The following is a 19,799-nucleotide window of genomic DNA, read 5'->3' as shown; positions in this document are numbered from 1 at the left end:
AATTTAATTTATTAACAGTCAGATCAGAGTAGGATATGTAAAGCACAACAGATGCTGAGCACCCAAACTCAGCATTTTTGGGAGCTGGGGATTATCACTCTGGTCTGCCTGTAATGTGGCCCTGTGCATTAGGCAGGAGTGCATTTTCCATTTCGTTTCACCTGCAGGGAGTCCCCGGCTGTGTGAGCTCCTTGCGGTGTGATCCAAGGAGAGAGGGTGAAATTCCCTTCAAAAGCACTGAAGGGAAGGTGATGGAGGAGAGGTACCTTCTGGCTTACACCTACTCTAATCCCATCCCTGACAGCGACTCCCCCTCTTACTTTGGATTTGCCATTTACCTTTGCAGCAGGACGGGACTTGGAGCATTTCACTCGTTTCCCATATGGATGGAAAGCAGCTGGGAGAGGCTTAGCGAGTTCACAGGACTCATGTGCGAACTAAGCACTTCCAGTGTGCCGTGCTGTGGGAGCTGCAGAAAGAAAAGACAAAGGAAATTATCTCTCTTATTTATCCATTCCAAAATACAGCTGTAAATCGCGTTATGATTTTGTCGATATACGGTGCTTGCAAACATTTCAAATAAATAATGTTATGACCCCAAGGGCCTTATTGATTTTGTAATAATTTCGAGGAGAAGCCACTCAGTTTCCCGTTTGCTGACAAATTCTTTGCTCCCTGAGGAATTGCTATTGAACATATATTAAAGACAGGATAAAATAATTCCAGGGAAATACAGAGAGAGAGGGCTTTGTGCATGGACTCTGCTCCACGAATGGGTATTTAACCTCTGACCAGTGACGACAGGTCTCCTTTAGCTCTATTAGATCAACAGCAAGCTACTATAATTAAATAAAAAAACTGTTTAGAGCCTCACCAAACATGTCCTGGGAATTAAAGCATATGGCAGGGATAGGGAAAAAATACTTTCCATATGCTAATGACCCTTGATGTCTGAAATAAATTAGATCCATTAGAGTTTATGCTCAATAAAAGAAAGACTTTAAGCACTCCAAAGTTAGTGACTCGAGACCGATTTTGGCTTAGAAATTCAATCTGCCTGCTTATTAATTCTTAGTAAGGCTCTGGAGGAGACAGGGGATGCAAAATCATAATTCTGTGCTGTATCAGAATTTTAAAGTGCCATCAGTTTCTTTTCCTTTTTTTTTTTAATTAAACCATTTTTCATGCTTCCCTTTTTTGTTCTCCTCATTAATTTGATTTTGTTCCCATTTTTGTTTAATTTCTTTCTTTTTAAGGTTTCATTTATCCTATTTCAACTGAACAGAGAACGCAGAATGAATATGGATTTTCTTGTAAGTTTGATGTTTGATTTTACATTCCTGGATGCTAATTTGATGCTGTTCCTTGGGTCAAGCTTTACAGCTATGCCAGCTCTGTGTGACTAGGCAAAGAGGGACCTATTCGGCAGAGTGAGTGGCACGCTGCTTGCTTGACAGCCGTCACAGTGTTTCGCTGTCGGCGGGTTGACACAGAATGGTAACGGCCCTTATGCATGAGGAAAGTGGGAGAAGATGCTGCCTCAGAGACAGAAACTGGAGAGAACAAACCCTCTTCTCATTAAAATTTCCTTAGCAAATGGAAGAAATGTGGTGGAGGGGTAACTTCTCTTTGGGCTGGAACTCAGCGATCTGCTTCCTGAACTGCTGAGGAAAAAAATGTGATGTTTCGTGGCTGGTACGTTGAAGGTCTGATAGCTAGGAGCTTACAGAGATCGATCAGTCCCTTTCAGCATCTGCCAGCTCTCACCTCCATGGCTGGAGGGCAGCCTGGCTTAAATGGCTAGAAGGCGGGGAGCAAAAAAAAAAAAAATAATGATTTCACATGTTTCAAACTAATGAAAATGAGGTACTAAAAAAGTCTTGATTTGTTTTTGCACTATTTTCATTACCCTATCTCTAAAACTGGGATTCTTCACTGTATAGAAGTACATCAAATTTTGATCATAGATTCAGACCTTTTGGAATAAAAATGTCTAGTGGATAATGATTCTAGAGATTAGCCTGAAATTAGTGCTGAAGATACAGCATAAGCAGCTAGTAGAAATATCATAGCCATTTTCTCACAAGATGGCTCTAATAAATCTGGTTTCCTTTTGGTAAATTACCACATTATTTATTGTGCTTGCTTCAGCTTTTATCCAAATACATATGTGTTTCTGAAGTTTAAAAACCCACAGCATGTTTTTTGTTATTAGATGAACCACTAAATACCAATATTATGACACTATGTCACTAAGACATACTATTTTATTTCATAGGGTGAATTTGCTTCATGAGACTAAGTCTACAACATGTGTTATGCTTAGTAGTTCACAGCCTGGGTACTAGATAGATGAACGAGTAGATAGGGAAGGAGTTAGAACGCAAGTTAGAGACAAATCAAAGATCGTTTTCCATCAAAAGGGCATAGACCTGTTATATAGCTTTGGAAATGGATTTTAAATTAACCTATAAAAAAGGTAGTAAATATCTGCAGGAAACGAGAGTAATAAGAATGTGTTTTCTTGAAAGTACCTGTGTGGAGCACATTTCTTCAAGGTTCCTGGCCTCTCTCCCTCTAGCTGCTCCTGACTCAGATGACGTTGCTCTCTACGTCGGGATCGTCATAGCCGTGATCGTGTGCCTGGCTATTTCCGTGGTCGTGGCCCTGTTTGTCTATCGCAAGAACCACCGTGACTTTGAGTCAGATATTATCGACTCCTCAGCGTTAAATGGGGGATTTCAGCCTGTTAACATCAAGGCTGCAAGGCAAGGTTAGTTGTCGTTTCACTCCATGTTGACCAGTTCTGGGAGATGCTATAAGGTCTCTTGGGCTGCATGAATGATATCTGCTGGATGCTTGTTGGCGTTTCATAAAAGGGAGAAAGATTACATCCATTTCTTTCTGATGGTCAAGCGCTCAAGACTCATGTTGGCATTTTTCAGATGTGCGCAAGAGCATAGAGCAATTTAACTTCTGAAGAGAGAGCTTGAATGCGAGAGTGAAACATAGACATTTAGGAAAATACAGGTCCAGATCAAATTTAAATCAAAGGCAAAGCTCTGACAGAAACATCGGAGGCAGAATTCATCAGAGGAGTGATATTACAGTACAATAATTCTATCACATCTTCCTCCCCTTTGTTTCACTAATAGCCTTTTTTACTGTGCCCTGTCTCCACAGGCATAAATAGTAGTTTAAGAAGTACTGTACTTTCAATAGACAATGTAGAAGAAGAAGTTGCGGTAGAACATCATTTAATAATGAGCATTTTTATCACTGGTGCATAACAGCTTGATTATTTCCACACTTCATTGGCCAGAAAAAAAACACTCTAAAAGTAGTGCTGGCTTTTTCAAGATCCATATTTAGGCTGAGGAGTTCCTCTTTTTTCCCCAATATGTGTGCAAGAAGAATAAATCCAAATAAGAGTTAAGATGACAAGAGAGTTGTCATGTGGATGATCAGAAGTGTAATTTTCTTTGCTGGAGATCCTTTTAAAACAAAACTACAAAAAGTGTAATGCAGGTACTAATCCCCCACTGCAGGGAGTCGTGGGCATGATGACTTCATAGGTTTGTTCTGTTTGTTATTTCAGGAATGCTGTCATTAAGCCAATTAGATAAATTGGTTAATGATTGTCACTTAGCGTTTAGGGAGGGGGTATTAGTCTATAAACTAGGCCTACTGAGTAAGGAAAACATCTTGCCCTGGCGCTAAGCACATCATACTGGAAAGCCGAGTGCAATCTGGAAGAATGATCCCAGTGAAAAGTCTTCAGAGCAGAAACATGTTGTAATTTTTTATGACAATTAGATTCCATAGCAACTGGGGCAGTACAAGTCCTGGGAGTTTGCTGGAGTGATGCATGGAAAAGGAGATGAAGGTCAGTCTGCAAGAACTTTGCGTATCTTAACCATTGGTACAAAAGGCAAAAAGCAAAATGCAGAATGCAAACCCAAATTGTTACCCAGAAGAAAGTCATCAGAATAGAGAAGTAATACAGTTCTTCTTTCTTACCTCCAATGCAGACCTCCTGGCAGTGCCACCAGACCTCACTTCTGCTGCAGCCATGTACAGGGGTCCTGTTTATGCCTTGCATGATGTCTCTGATAAAATCCCAATGACCAATTCTCCAATCCTGGACCCACTGCCCAACCTGAAGATCAAGGTTTATAACACCTCCGGCGCAGTCACACCCCAGGATGACCTCTCTGATTTCTCCTCCAAGCTGTCCCCGCAGATTACGCAGTCTCTGCTGGAGAACGAGACCCTGAACATGAAGAACCAGAGCCTTGCTCGGCAAACAGACCCATCGTGCACCGCATTTGGGACCTTCAACTCCTTAGGAGGTCACCTAGTAATTCCCAATTCAGGTAAGTGCTAGCCGTGTTGGCTTAAAGGTGCAGTTATTTTGTAGGTTTAAGTGCAGTTAGCTTCCTTTTATGCAGGAAAAAGCAGGGTCACTCCTGGGACACTGCCTTATCTTTGTTCAGAACAAACAGATGGGTTTTTCCCCCCCATTCAGGTCTACCAAGGTACTTAAATATTCTTTTCCCAATGTCCTGGCCACCTTTTAAACAGAATATCACAGGGCTCTTAGCCACTTTCTGAGACGTGTGAGGCTTCAGAGCTTCCCTGTGTGAAGTGTGATTCAGCATCCTTGACCTTTTTCTTTCATGCAGTTCTAGAAAAGAGACTCCAAGCCAGAAAGGCTCAGTCTTGTCATCACACATAAAAAGGACAAATTAATTAAAAAACAAATCAGTTGTTCCACTTCCAATTCATTGCAGACTGTGTGGTATTGAAGTAGGACAGCAGAATACTAATTTTTGGAAGGTTTTTTTTTCCTGCACACATTACATACCCAAGGAAAATAAGGCCCAGGAGTGTCTTTTCCATATTTCTGTCCTCATTATATGTATTGTTGGCTTCTTTTACAGCTAGGAAAGAGAGGGACTGACCATTGAAGTAATTGCAAAGTGCTGCTCAGCCTTTCTCACAGGGTACGAGGCCAGGCTGCTGGGCCCCCTTCAGACCACCCAGGCACCAGGAGGTAGTTTCAGAGCATCCCAGGAGCTCCTGGGCAGCCTTGGGAGAGCTCAGCTCTGGCAGCCGGATTCTTTAGGAGAGCCATACTGCTGTTTGGTTCCTAAATGAAGTGTTGACGTTCAAAGGAAGTTCAGCACCTAGATGTTCCCATGGGTTTGGCATGCTAACGAAGAGCAACATTAACATCTAAAGTAGGGTTGAATCAAATGCGTAAAACACATGGGGGATATGCAGGCTACACAGTGGTCAGGAGTTCCCCTGCCTGGTTTCTCTGGAGCTCTGAGTCCAGGTAGGACCACAGTACATGTGAGACCACAGCTCACAACTACCTGACATGATAGCTCAGGGTTTTACAGCATTTCTGCCTTCCTCCTTTACATGTTGTGGTCAGCTCTTGGCCGTTTTACAGCACAGTGGCCTGACCGAGGAGATAATGCCTACCCTTGTCTCCTGCTCCTTTGCTGAATCTTTTGTTGTTTGTTGATGTTATGGAGAAAGCCAAACGCCTAGGTGGCCCAGGACCTAGGTGGTTTGGTCCTTCCAGGATGCAGCCCCACACTGCCCAGGAAGCAGCCAGAAGTGGTCGGTGAGTGATAGCCCTCCTCTCTGAACAGGAGACAAAAATAGCTATTAACAGGAGGCAAAAATAGCTATTAAGAGCCTGAGTGAAAGCTGAACTACTTAAACAAATGTGGTGCTGGCTGCTGAGCAATGTTGAAAATTCATGCTATACAATCCTGGATTTCACACTTCCTGAGTAGCAGCTGAAGGTAGATATTATTACTCAGGTTTCTTATGCCATCATGGTGCACATTGTCAGCAAAGTCTGTTAGTCACATTTAATTCACATACATTAATAGCAATTTGTAAAGAAAAAAAAAATATTTACTGCCGTAATCCCTTCAAAATGATTAAAATGTTTTGTAAAATGTATCAGTCTGCCTACTGCTACTGTGCATGCCTCTATGCAGCTTCTGGACATTAGTATATCCTCCTAGTGATATGATGAAAGCCCTTCATTTATGCTACACCTGCCCTGTTACAGCTGAGAACATGCACAGGTGAGTCTGTAACAGGCCTGTAAAGAAACAAGTTGTGGTGGGTTGAGCCTGGCTGGGGGCCAGGTGCCCACCAGAGCCGCTCTCTCACTCCCCTCATTCACTAAACAGGGGAGAAAAGGCATAACGAAATGCTTGTAGGTCGAGATAAGGACAGGGAGAGATCACTCACTAATTGTTGTCACGAGCAAAACAGACTGAACTGAGAGAGGAAATTCATCTAATTTATTACTAGGCAAAACAGAGTAGAGGAATGAGAAAATAAAATCAACTCTTAAAACACTTCACCCCACCCCTCCCATCTTCCCGGGCTCAACTTCACTCCCGGCTTCAACCTTCCCCCCCTCAGCAGCACAGGGGGACGGGGAATGGGGGTTACGGTCAGTTCATCTCACGGTGTTTCTGCCGCTTCTTCATCCTCAGGGGGAGGACTCCTCTCATCGTTCCCCTGCTCCAGCATGGAGTCCCTCTCACGGGGTGCAGACCTTCAGGAGCAAACTGCTCCAGCGTGGGGTCCCCCACGGGGTCACAAGTCCTGCCAGCAAACCTGCTCCAGTGTGGGCTCCCCTCTCCACGGGTCCACCGGTCCAGCCTGGAACTTGCTCCAGCGCAGGCTTCCCACGGGCCGCAGCCTCCTTCAGGTGCCTCCACCTGCTCTGGCGTGGGGTCCTCCACGGGCTGCAGGTGGAATCGCTACACCCCCTCATCCTTCCTCCATGGGCTGCAGGGGGACAGCCTGCTTCACCATGGCCTTCACCACGGGCTGCAGGGGGATCTCTGCTCCGGTGCCTGGAGCTCCTCCTCCCCCTCCATCTGCACTGACCTTGGTGTCTGCAGAGTTTCTTACATCTTCTCACTCCTCTCTCCGGCTGCAAAAGCTCTCTCTCTAAGTGTTTTTCTTCTTCTTAAATATGTTATCACAGAGGCGCTGATTGGCTTGGCCTTGGCTAGCGGCGGGCCCGTCTTGGAGCCGGCTGGCATTGGCTCTGTCAGACACAGGGGGAGCTTCTAGCAGCTTCTCACAGAAGCCACCCCTGTAGCCCCCCCGCTACCAAAACCCTGCCACGCAAACCCAACACACAAGTGTCGGAAGGCGTTCATGGAAAATGCTTTCCTAGCTAATCCCTCCCCTTCAAAGCCAGGTATGGGACTGAGCCCCTGTACACCAACACACGGGAGGTCTCCCGTGTAACCAAACCGCGTATGCTCAAGAAAAGAGATAGGGCCATGCAAGGTTTCTATAAAGCCTGTCTTGTGCATATGCATATATGTAAATAATCTGCCTGTAGGTTTGTTTTCAGCTCTGTAGTAGTAACGGTATTAAAATCCTTGCCACTGATTCCCAGCTAATCCACATCTGCAAAGACAGCTGGCTGAGACGTGTCCAGCAGAGTGAAATAGCTGGTTCATGTGCCGTGTTTGCCGTGTAACGACAGGACATTTCTGAAATGGCAGTAATGTAAGAACAGTGTTTTGTAATCAAGTGTGCAGCTAATCACCACTGAAAAGGGCACTAAGCATATTTGCCCACTTTTTTTTCAAGGTTGGATACCCAAATTTTGAGCCACTTTACAGGACGAAGCACATTCAAAATACCAAGAAGCCCAATTTTGTCTCCCTGGTAGTCTAATTAGTAGCTGAGTGCGTTAAAAGACAGGATGCCAGCCGCAGAAGCCATCTTTTAGGAAACAACTAGTTCTTGTTGCTTCCTGGGACAGTGCTCCACTGCCTTTCTTTCCCGATTATAATTAAGTAAGAATTGCCTAGGGAGAGATGTCCCGTTACAGCTATTGGAAATTTTAGTCAGAGTCGTTTGTTTTTCCATCATTTCACAAGGTAAGCAGCAGCATAACCATCTGTCTGCTCTTTAAATAAAATCAAAGGGAAGAAAATCATCTTCTCCAGTCCTGTACTTCAGTGCCAACGCACAAGGGGAATAAGAACAGACCGGCTGACCGCTGGAGACACCAGGGTTGCAGTAAATACTTTTTCTCAAGAGTTGCTGAGGTCATGTAGAGTTGGCTGGTGAGGTTGGGTTGAAATCTGGCATCGCAGGCTTCATCTTCTGCCTCTCCTGTCCCCTTCACCTGCCCACTTGCCTTTTTTTTTTTTCTCCATTTTATCTTTTGTGTCTCTTCTGTTCTGCAGGAGTAAGCTTGCTGATCCCAGCGGGGGCCGTTCCACAAGGGAGAGTCTATGAAATGTATGTGACAGTTCACAGGAAGGAGAACATGAGGTAAAAGACTGCCTTTATTTGCGTGTGCATTAACGGAGGGGGAAAATGTAGTAACTAAAGACCTGTGGTAATACGCTTATGCAAAGTCAACTGCATTGAAGCTATTTGCTGACTTGGAGCTAAATGCGAGCAAAGCCAAGGAAAAGCTTTGCCACAAAACCAGCTCAGACTTTTGCTTTTCTAACCAATAGTTGCACTCTGCAGCAAGGCCTCAAGCTTGAGGGGTGCTGAATCATAGCCAGGAGGAAGGAAAACATGCCAGCGTGAGTTTTGTGCAGCAGAGAAGGGAGAAGGTGTGAGGTAATCTCTTAATAAAGACCCGTGCTGCAAAGGAGAAGGGAGCGGAGGAGCAAGGTGACAAAGCAGCGCAGCAGAGAGACTGGTGCCTGAGCACCTGGCTTGGAAAATCTCCTCCCCTATTGTAATGAAGGTGAATTTTTATTTGGGCTTGGCTAGTCTGTGCAGTGAAGAAGATGGAGCCAAAGCTGTTGGTGTCCTTCACCCCTCCTTGCTCCAAGGTAGAAGTAAGCAAGTGGTTGTCCTGCTTAGCCCCAGGCACAGCAAGCTGAGGGCCACCCGGAGCCAATGTTGGGATGACCCTTGTTCTCACCTGTTATCTGCATGTGTGGCCAATTCATATTCGAGGTCTTAATGTCTACTTAGTGATCTGGCAGCCTTGGCATAAAAAAAAAAAAAAAAGTTTCCAAAAAGGCCAAGATACCATTTGAAGCAGTTTAGGAAAACCTAACAAAGAGAAAGGCGAGGTCTTAGTCTGCAGAACGGAGTCGCGTGCACAAAGGCTGAATGGCAAATGTGAATCTAAGCAGTCATTACACGGTACTTTGCCTCTTTCCCCTCCTCATAGCTAGATACATTTTTTGGCTCAGTCCCTTCATGGCTTTTATTATGTGCTAAGCCACAGCTGTTTATACACTGGGTGATATCGAGCACTATTTTTTAGCTTGGTAGTCTTTCACCCATGTTAAAATAATCTGCTTAAAGAAAAAAATAAGTAACCCCCCACCACCATCTTTTTGCATACATTATTCATGGCCTGCTCTTTGAAAATAGCTAATTGCAGCTACAGAAAAAGTGTCTCTGTTCATATCTAATATTGATTGTATTTCTATTACTTTTGGCTGTGTTTTAAAGACACTTACAAATGGCATCGAAGAAGGATGCTTTCCTGCAGAAAGGAAAAAAAAAATCAGAGAGTATCCCCTGTTATTCAACTTGCCTCCAAATCTCCCTTTTTAAAATATCTAATTATTCAAAAAAAATTTATTTCATTCCTAGAAGAGGCTATATGTGCAATTATTTTCATTCCAGCCAGTTATGGAGGGAATCCCTACCTCCTTATTCATGCAGCTGTGGACAACCAATGTCACATGGTAGTCTGATATATTTTCTTCAAGGGTCATAAAGCCTCCTCTATGTACTTTGTGATAGCTGCTACTCAGCAGGTCGCTTGGGGGATAAAAGGATAGGTTAACCTATATTGGGAAAAGCGTGCTTGGAGCTGTGCCATCCACGAAACAGAGCGAGTGTGCTGAAGTACACCTGCAGAAGTGAATGGAGAAGCGTGAACCCTCACTTGCAATGAAGATTTTGAGAAGTGATTTCTTTCCTGAGGAGAGGAGAGAGCAGTCTGCCTTGGCCGTGGGGCAGCAGGGCTCATCCCATTGTGGTGGTAATCGCTTCTTGGGTGCACAGACCCCAGTTGCTTATTTGATTTATGCCAGTTTTTCGGCCTCCCTCCAACATGCCAGGCTCTTCAGGCTCATGGAAACCAGCCACTTCTAGGACCTTTAAAATGGAGCTCATCGGGTGTTGTCTAGATCATTCAGAACTGAATATTCACTGAAATGGGCTTAAACACTGTAGGACTGTAACGTCCTCCCCTGTTACCTGCTCCCTTTCCCCAGGTGCCCAGGAGCAGAAAGGGGTGGGTGGCACCCAGCACCCAGCTGCAATGATCTCCTGCTGCAGGACTCTCTTCCCAGACACTTCACTTGCTGTAGCAGAGCTGCAGCTCGGTCAAAGCCTCTTTTTCTGAATGCATGGGCCACAGATGTTGCTTCATATAATTGGAGTCATATGGGTACCACAAGTGTGTGGTGTAATTATTTTTTAAATCCACTGCTGCACCCCTATAGCACTCCAGCAGAAAGTGATTGTCCACAGCAAGGACTAGCTGCAGACATTCGCTTTTGCGGCCAAGCGGTAACTGGAGTGTGTTCAATAAACCCTGTGAGATCCTATATTTATTTCCATGTGTACTGTGTAAATGTGCATGGGTTGAAAAGTCCTGTTGTGTGTTGATGCAGTTTGGAAGGGGACATACAGGAAACTATAAAATGGGTGTTATAATCAGAAATGAAGGCAGACTCTTTTTCTTGATATACAACCACCATTGAGGCAAGAATTTGGTCCCTGTAGTGCTACTTTAAATAGAACCAGTGCAGCAACAGAGAGGCTCACCATCACAGCTCACATATCTCCAGCAACTTAAGATTTAGCTCACACTTTGTTTGTAGAAATATGAAATGACTTCTGAACAGTTCAAGCTGAAACAGGAAATCTGTCATCCCTCAGAGTCCTGCAAATTCCCCTCTCCTTTTCCTTCCTTTGTTTTCCTAATACATTTCCCCAGTTAGTCTCTGAAACCTGTAGTACAGAAATTTGAGAGACTTCACAAGCTAGTAATATCACTCTTTGTGTTGCCTTGCAGATTGGTTAGGAGAGCTTTCCGAGACGCTCTGTTTATTCCATTTCATATCCATCAAAGCATGTGAGAGCAGGAGGGTCACCCTAAAAGCATTATCCTTCTGCGGTAAATTGGGGTTCTGATGGCTTGCAGTAAACGCCACTTGGAGGCAGTTGTTTTCTCTAAGTGCGTTAGCATGCTTGTGGCACAGCAGGTTTTCTCTTTTCCTAGACTAATACTCCAGCGGGCTGGTTTTCTTGCTGCTGCGCTACAAGCTCATCCTCATTCTGCCTGTCATTCGGGGCAGGATGGATGGCAAATAGCTACCGGGCTCTGATCTCTGGCTGGCGTGAGAGATTCATGTTGACCTCGTGGCGAGGTCCATGTGCTTTATGAAGTAGCTACAGCGGGGAAAAGGATATCTCTGTGTGTGTTTATACATATGTGTGTGTGTTTGTACACGTATGTGTGTATATAGATATGTATATATAACTGAAAAAATGACAAGCCTGTGAGAATATTGTACAACTATCAGACAGGTTTCTGTCTTGAAGCTCATTGGCTTTTTCAGTGGTGATCAGATGCTCTCTCCCTTAGTCTGAGGAAGTATCACTGACTTTGAGATCTGCAAACCACTGCCTTCTTGAGCTGTGGTTTCACCTATAAAATAAACACGTTGTTGTGACCGGTACTTGGCAAGAACCTGTTCCCATGAGCATCGGTGAGAGCCTAGGTCTTACACGATTAAGGATTTAATAGCGTGAGTATAAACCTCCAACCTTCAGGATTTTCTTGACTGCCTCGGGTTAAGAAACAAATTTAGCTGTGAGCTAAATTAGTGGAGCTGTGTGCTTCCTTTGGAAACACCTGGCACTGGTCAGTGCTAGACGGGGTCTGGGCCTTGATGGACCGCTGGTTTGATCTTGTATGGCAGTTCCCGTGTTCCCGCGTGAACCCCTGCCAAGCTTGCACAGCTTTAGGTGGAGCTACTCTTGCATACTCTAATCAGAAGCAAGAACCGCACTAAATATGGCACAGTGAAGGACACTCCTGTATAATCCATGACACATGCCCACAAAACGTGACAAACCTGAAGAACGGAGCAAGCAGCGCTCCTGAAGATATTGATGGAAGACACACATAAATTGTGTAACTTCCAAATTAGCTACCTTAAAAGAGAGAAGGGTTGGGTGGGCCTTGTCAGGATTTCATCAGTGGCTTCACGGTATATGTATAGACTTTATATTAAAGTCACGCAGCTGATCAATGAGTTTGATCCAAGGAGCAATGTTGTCTTTTTTACCAGTAAACTCAATGTTAGTGATGAGAAATAAAAGAAATTGAGGTCTTCCACATCTTGTTTCTCCACCTTCCTTCTGTTTCTCAGTTGCATAAACAAAATTACTTTGCAACTCCAGAAGACAATTTCATGAAGTGCCAGTCATTATAATTGAAAAATTCAACTAAAAAAGACCAGAGCATGAGCAAAAGGGGAGGAAACCTTTTTGGGTCATTTTCCTTCTAAAGATACATTGGCAGAAGAACCAGGGTCAGTCCAAAATATTAAGTTTGAAACTTAAGAAGGAACACATATTAAATATAAAGCCCCAGCAAGGAAAGGAAAAATAAAATGTCTTTCCTCCAACTTTTGGCTAAGCGGTGTAGAAGGGTTGCCATCTGTATGAGTTAGCCATTCCTCTCTCCCTGCTCTGTCCTGGGCTTCCTGAGCTGCTGTGGTTGCCTGTATCATCTGTGCAGAGTGCCAGGGAGCACAGTGTAGGCCCACTGAGGAGCAGCGATTTCTCTAGTTGTGCTCACATCTGCTGTTTGACAGCTACCTTAATGAATATGTTCTGGCTTATTACAGGGAGACAGTTTCAAATGAGTAATCCCATTAAAAACCACAGATTTGATTGTGAAGGGACCGGATACAGTGAATAAAAGTTTGTTTGCTTTTAGATAAAAGTTGACTGTTCTTGATAAGCAGTGTGGGATGAGACGACATCTAAAAATATCTGAAGACCTTTCAGTTACTGTTAGTGCCTTTTCATAGCAATGCTAAATGGAGGAAAGAATTTTAGTCTCCGTCAGATCTTTGTAAAACAAAACCATGTCCTTCACCTGCAGTGAAGTGACTTCAGAGTCATACTAGCACAGCTGAATGCCAGTCCCATCTAATAAGTAGCCCCAAGACTACTGCAAGCCTAAAGTGAAGCACATGTGGATAGGGTTTTTTGGGGGGTTGGTTGTTTCAGGGCTTTTCTTGATAACAGCCTAAAAGTAGGTTCTGAAGATGTCTGCCCATAGATCGTTCTGCTTTAGAGGAGATACCTCCCTCACTCTGTGTGCTCCCGTGTGTCCGTGTTTGTGCTGGATCTCCTGCAATCTATAACACAGAAAGCACAGTACTTGATCACAAGAGATGCTTGTCTAGGCCAGGATCCTGGCTTTGCTGGTGCTGCATCACCTGCTCCAGGAGAAGGCAGAAAATTGCTCATAATGAATGACTACAAAATAACCTGTCTTCAGGGGAATTTGTTGTTTACTAATCCTATCAATTAGTGTTGGGTTTATGCCTTGAAGCAGAAAGATTAATATCTCTTGTATAATATATCTTGTCTACTGCATCTGTTTCTGTTCTCATTAGCTATAGCAAGCCATAATCCTTTTGCTTTAAAATGGAAATTAGAAACAGTGAGAAATAAGAAAAGATCTGTCAAGAGAATTTTTGTTCCTTTTTCCTGGCAGCTGTCATAGGGTACCTCTCTGCTCTATGTGCCATTGCGTGGTTTAGCCTCATTCCTCCGGGTTTCAGGTGTTTATTTCCGAGATCTCATTGCGGTCCCTAAACACCCTGCTACCTGCAGTCACGGTAGAGCTGGATAGGAAAGGGAATATCAGCTCAGCATGCTCTGACATGCCTTGTCCCATACAGCCCCAGAAATCAGGTTTGCTTTTTGCTGCTGTGTCACATTACAAGTTGATGCCTGCTGCGTTGCAGTAAGCTCACCTGAGATCTTTTTCACTTTTATGGCTTTTCTTTGCTACTAAATAACTATGTTTGGAGCTTGTTTTGCTCTGGAAGTGTGAACTGCTGTACAATTAATAGGATTTTATTTCGTACCCGTATTTTTACCCTCTCTGGATCTTTTGCATTATTTTCTGAGTCTTATTGTTACTTACAATAATTCCTTGTTTACTGTTATCTGTAAATTTAATTATTGAGTTGCTAATTACATTGTCTTCCAGATTGTAAGTAGAAATCCTGGCCTCACAGTAGTCAGGGAAAGGTTAAGCATTGACTTCAACAGAGCTGGGATTTCACCTGTTCGGTGACACTGACCCCTGTTTCACTCTACTCGAGAACGTCTCTGCAACTCATTATAGCTCAATTTTTAAAGGCTTAAAGTAGCTATGTCACTTGCAGTCCCCAAACTGGTGGAGAGCTGAGGTGGGTCAGTATCCACATGAGGTAGGGTGGTGGAGGAGAGTCGCTGGGACCAGTAGTGTTTGTGGTGCTGGACTCAGATGCGTGTCTGGTTGGCAAGTTGGGACAGCAAAGTCAACCACCCCTGCAGCTGGCCCGTTTTTCTGCTCGTCACTCATCTGAGCGTCCTGTATCACACATACCCAGGTCAGGAGCATGCATAGCTCATCCACTTGGCAATAAATCTCATAAGTCTGGTGAAAAAGATGCTGCTTATCAACTCAGGGGAAAAAAAAAAGTACCAAGCCTTGCTATTTTTTGCATGTCCTTTGTACGCTTCTATCTGCTTCCCGTCTCACTTGCTGACTGTGCAGTCTGGAGCGCCTCCCGACTTTGCGTTCTGCATCATCTTTTATACTTGCGCTAATCGGATATAAAATGTTGCAGCGCAGAATCATGCCCTCCATCAGAGTCCTAAAATTTAACAGCTAACAAGATTTTGTCACGGAGCAGTGACTAAACTTAATTTTACTTTGAGACAACTTTAGGCTGTATGATTTATCAGTACCATAGTATTTTAATGACCTTTTGGCTTTTTTTAACAGCATGCATCAGTACTCAGATTCTTGTTGATTTTAACTCATTTTTCACCTAAAAGACACTGTATGATTTTTTTTTATGGCAATCATGATATATTCCCTCCTATATTCTTTGTGACTGCTGGTTTTGTAATTCAGTACACAAAACTATGATAACCTTTATTTTTTTCCTTCCTTCTTCATGGATCAGTAGTATTTTAGGTGAAGTTAGGTTAACCAGATGATTAAGTCTAGAGCTTGTCATACCTGTAGCTTTCCAGACAAATATTGTCATTTTGAAAGATTTTTCTTACAAGACATCATGTTTTTTGCAGTTTCTTGAATTAGACCATAGGAGAGTGTTCAAATATCCATTAATGCGCAAGGTAGATGACCATTAAAAACCACCACCACATTGTGACTGTTTTTTAAGCTTCTTGTTGCTTCCTATGAAAAAAAACCCAAACAAAAACCCAACAAACAACCAAACTGAAGTAAATGAGTCTGAAAAAGAAGCAACATTCTAGTCAAAATCTGCCCAATGATTTATTCAGTTCAGTCTTGCAAGAGAGTGATCCCTGATCTTCTTCATCTGAATCCAGAGATCCCTATAGCATGCAAGAGGAGCTGGACTACATACTCTATCTGCTAGTGTTTAATTTCTTTTACATGCTGTTTGTTAGGCTAAAATAACTGGCATAATACATGATAGCTGTCCAGATTGTTATATTTTACATCTTTTCTGAAAGGCAGCTATATTGCAGCTGTTTGTTTCCAGTCCATGGCTTTTCAGAAACAATTGTTAAGTCATTTAGTAAACTCATCAGTTAATTTCCACAGATGCGTATCATCTGGATTTACTGATTTGCATAGATTTAAATTTTTCCATGCCGGACCCTTTTTTTTTTCCTCAAATGTTATAAAAACCTCCCACAACATTTGTAACAACAGGAGACACTTCTCAAAAGTACCTTCATCCCACTGTGAAAAAGGATTTCTCAAAAGTTCGTCTTTCCTTTTCTGTGGGATTAATGGATTATTTAGCAAGAATGAATGTGGGCAAAATTAGGATATGCCTGCGGACATATCTTTGCAATAGCCAGAATAGGTGCAATAAATTGGATATCAAAAAAGCTTCTGTCCTGATTTGGTCTCCTTGAAAATATTATCTAAGATTACAGGTACTTTTTTTGCTCTGTCTTTTGGTAAAGGCGAAGACTTGCAGAAATAAACAGTATTTAATGTTGTCTCAACTAATTCCACTAAACCCAATACAGATATAAATACAAGTATTTGTAAATGCAGCAAGGGATTGAACCGTTAGCTGGAGCAGAAGATGGGAGGTTCTCTGGGCAGGTCTGGAGCTTAAGTGCAAATTGCATAAACACTTAATGTCCCACTTGCTGATTTCTGGATCATGAATTTGTCCCCTGTATTATTTAGGGAGGCAGCTGATGCGGCTGTATTCAGCTGTATTTGTCATACACCAGATGTCGGGATAGTTAAAGTCACTCATGCTTCCTCTGATTTTAAGCTCCTCAGCAGTTGGTCTGGAATAGTTTACACATGTGCACACATGCCCATGCGTGCAAACACACACACACACACAATCATTTACAAACCACAGTGTATGCAGTGTATGCTATATATTTATATGATTTCCCCTATCACCCACTCCTAGTGACTGGCCGCAAGTGCGCTGGACAACACCCATGTTTTTAACTGAACAGCTCTGGGTTATCACTAGAAATCTCAGGCTTGCGAGTATGTTTTGCCCTCTGCACTATTGCTTACCGTCCCTTCACCCTTCCTCCCCCACTGCCAGGGATGCCTACTCCCGGCAGGCATATTTGCAATAGCCATTCGAGCAGATCTGAATGCCTTTTAAGTAAAAGGGAGTATTGGCGATCGCTCTGAACCCAAACTGCATGTCTCAGCTGTGCTGTGTACCACTTAGGAGGTTTCAGACGTGCTCATTAGTTCATACTCTTCCTCTGTTCTCCACTTCTCTCTGTCCAGACAGTAAATACTTCTCGCACATGGTGCGTACAAGAGCCACTGCTCATTTCTGGATGCTGCTAAGCAGCTGCCAAATGCAGCGGTGGCCGCATTTCGGCAGTGGGTGAAATGAAGCCTCTGCATATGGTCTGCAAGGATGCTTCAGAGTGGAGCGTGCTCAGCAAATGTGGGCTGTAATTTCCTGCCGCCTAAACTTGCATTTTAACAAATGAGGGATATTTGGCCAAAAAAACCCATTTGGGGATTTGAAAAAACAAACAAACAAATCCCACTGAGTCTTTGCTTGCACAATCTTTTTATTTTAAGAGAACAATGTTTTATTTTTACGTACCAGAATGTTCTTTTTGCCTTTTTCAACTCTCTTAACGTATCCATCTTTCTGCCCCCTGGTCAGGCCGCCTGTAGAAGACAGCCAAACCCTGCTGACGCCGGTGGTGAGCTGCGGGCCTCCAGGAGCACTGCTAACCCGACCCGTCATTTTAACCATGCACCACTGCGCAGAACCGAACACGGAGGACTGGCAGATCCAGCTGAAGCACCAGGCTGCCCAGGGGCCATGGGAGGTGAGGCTCTGGAGCTCCAGCCCGTGTGCTGACTGCGTGCAGGGCACTTTGCTTATCCTTCAGCTGCCTTGCTGCACCAGGATGCCTGTGTTTTGGGTTTCCCGTGCGAGATGCATGGCTGCTGCAGGCGCACGGGAGTGCCCTTTGGCACCAGATGTCTAAGCTGCCCAGTGCTCAGGCAGAGATGCTGTCTTGGGACAGTTTGGTGCCTCCTAGTTCTGGCTAATTCCCATGAAACATTGTGTTCCTTGCAGCATTTTGGTACTTGAGCTTTTGGTTGTGTCAGGATATTGTGCTGAAGTCACAGGGAGAGAAGGAAGAGAAAAAGCAAAATAAAAAGCAATGGCTGAAAATCAGGTCTGACTCAGTTCTAGAAATGGGAAAATATTTTTTACAGGCTAGTTTTTACTCCCCTGGATTGTAGTCTGTTTTCAAGAAAGTGCAAATAATACTGCAAATGATCTCTTGCTTCAGCATTAAGACATTGGCCAGCTTAATAAAATGTATAGGCCTTGTCTTCCTTTTTCCCCCCTAAGATGTTAGTGGAGCATCACTTTGATTCAGTTCATGCAGCCAGGATCCAACTCTGCACCCTGTGAACTCAGGGGAGCTGCACGAGCGCTGCTGGGCAGTGCAGGCCTGGTGGGAGCCTGGGGTGGTTCCTTGCCAGTAGCGCAGCAGGAGGATGTCCCGGGGCAGGGCGGCAGAAGGATCTACCACTGTAACTGGAGCATAAAGTGATGCTTTCGGCAAGGCTGGGCCATCCTGGCAGAGCCCTCCTGTGCAGCTCCTATGTATCTGCTGCCACCAGTTTGGTTTCACATAATTAATTTGGCGAGGGCACTTTCTCCTACCGGTAGGTTTAATGAGGGCAGGGTGGCTTTTGAAGGCAGTTGGGCTGACAGCAGCAAGAGCACCGTGTCCAGCACCGCCTTCGAAAGGCTCTTGCATTTGTCCCCCTGCCTGTGGCACCGGCTCTTCCTCACGCTGGGAGGGAGCATGCAGCAAACACGGGTCTGTCTCGCCAACTGATCTGCACCCCACTGGCCTGACTCTTGGCACCGCACATACGTTCCTTACATGCGTCTGTGTGTTACTGGCATCTCTTCGTTTTCTTCCCATCCTCCTCCTGCCCTTGACGGAGCAGTTGTTCTGCCAGCCATGCACACGCCCTAGTGCCAGCGCAGCATCCACAGGGTCCCTGGCCATCCCACGGTGATCTTCTTCCTCCACTCAATTCTGGAGCAGCTCCTCCAAGCTGACTCCCATGCATGCATGCGACCATGCATGCACACACACCACATGCATGCACACCCCTGCAGCATAGCCAGAGCCAGGTGCTGGCCTGGCCGTAGCAGGGTGCGATCAGCACTGCAGCACCTTGCCCTCCAGAAGGATTGTGCCACTCCTGCAAACGTGGCACGTTTTCCTTTCCTGAGACTAGAGGGTCTGAGCTTAACACCAAATTTCAGTTGAGCCTGCACTGCTCAGCTCCCAGGTGTGTACGTTGTGCTGCAGACCTGCAGGCAGCGGTGGTCAAACAGATGAGTTGTGCCAAACATCATGCAGCATGTGGTGGCTTTGCAAGAGGCAGCTGTCATCTGCTGCTGCCTTTTCGCTTCTGCTGTCTCTCAAAGCCATTGAAAGCACCTTGTGTTGTGTGCAGGGTATTACATGCAGGGTATTACATACAGGGTTGAATGGAGAAATCAGCAGGGGAGCTGTTTTCCTTTACGCACAGGGTGGGGAGGTTGTCTGCATTTGGGCTGTATGTATTTTTTTTTCTTCACCCTGCAGTCTCATCATGGAGGATTATTCCGACGAAGCAGCAGGTGATATTTCGTGTAGATGTGGTATTCAGCCATCATAGAGGTTACTGCCGTTCCTTGAGTTTTTATAACTCTGCATTGTCATGCTTAGGAAGTGAAGGGCGGTTATTTATTCAACATGCCTGGGACTACTGATGTTAAATCATGGTCACCAATTAGTTCTGCAATGTATTTTTCAGTAAAGTATTGGTGATTTTTTTTCATTATTTGCCTAACTCTGCCCAGGGCTTTAAAAGCTTCTCCAAGGCCCAGAGGAAAGAGTTACAAGTCTTAGGGGAGTGAGGACAGGAGGAGGTTTCTACCACCACCAGCACCCCAGAGGAATCATCC

The 19,799-nt window shown here is 44.4% G+C and overlaps 1 protein-coding gene across 3 annotated transcripts in view; it reads left to right on the top strand.

The window, feature by feature from the left end:
- UNC5C (unc-5 netrin receptor C) overlaps positions 1 to 19,799 on the top strand; it is a 262,479-nt gene that overhangs the window by 227,069 nt on the left and 15,611 nt on the right. For 2 of the 3 annotated variants that reach the window (XM_054824507.1, XM_054824509.1), the window contains 5 exons: positions 1,257 to 1,313; positions 2,582 to 2,773; positions 4,032 to 4,376; positions 8,259 to 8,346; positions 17,472 to 17,640. In XM_054824507.1, the coding sequence (XP_054680482.1) occupies positions 1,257 to 1,313; positions 2,582 to 2,773; positions 4,032 to 4,376; positions 8,259 to 8,346; positions 17,472 to 17,640 (851 nt within the window). The remainder of the gene's footprint in view (positions 1 to 1,256; positions 1,314 to 2,581; positions 2,774 to 4,031; positions 4,377 to 8,258; positions 8,347 to 17,471; positions 17,641 to 19,799) is intronic. The other variant, XM_054824508.1, reaches the window with a different exon arrangement.

The sequence above is a fragment of the Grus americana genome, chromosome 4 (genome assembly GCF_028858705.1).
Source record: "Grus americana isolate bGruAme1 chromosome 4, bGruAme1.mat, whole genome shotgun sequence".
Lineage (NCBI taxonomy): Eukaryota > Metazoa > Chordata > Aves > Gruiformes > Gruidae > Grus > Grus americana.
The sequence above is the reverse complement of the archived record's forward strand: the minus strand, read 5'-3'. Positions and strand labels throughout refer to the sequence as shown.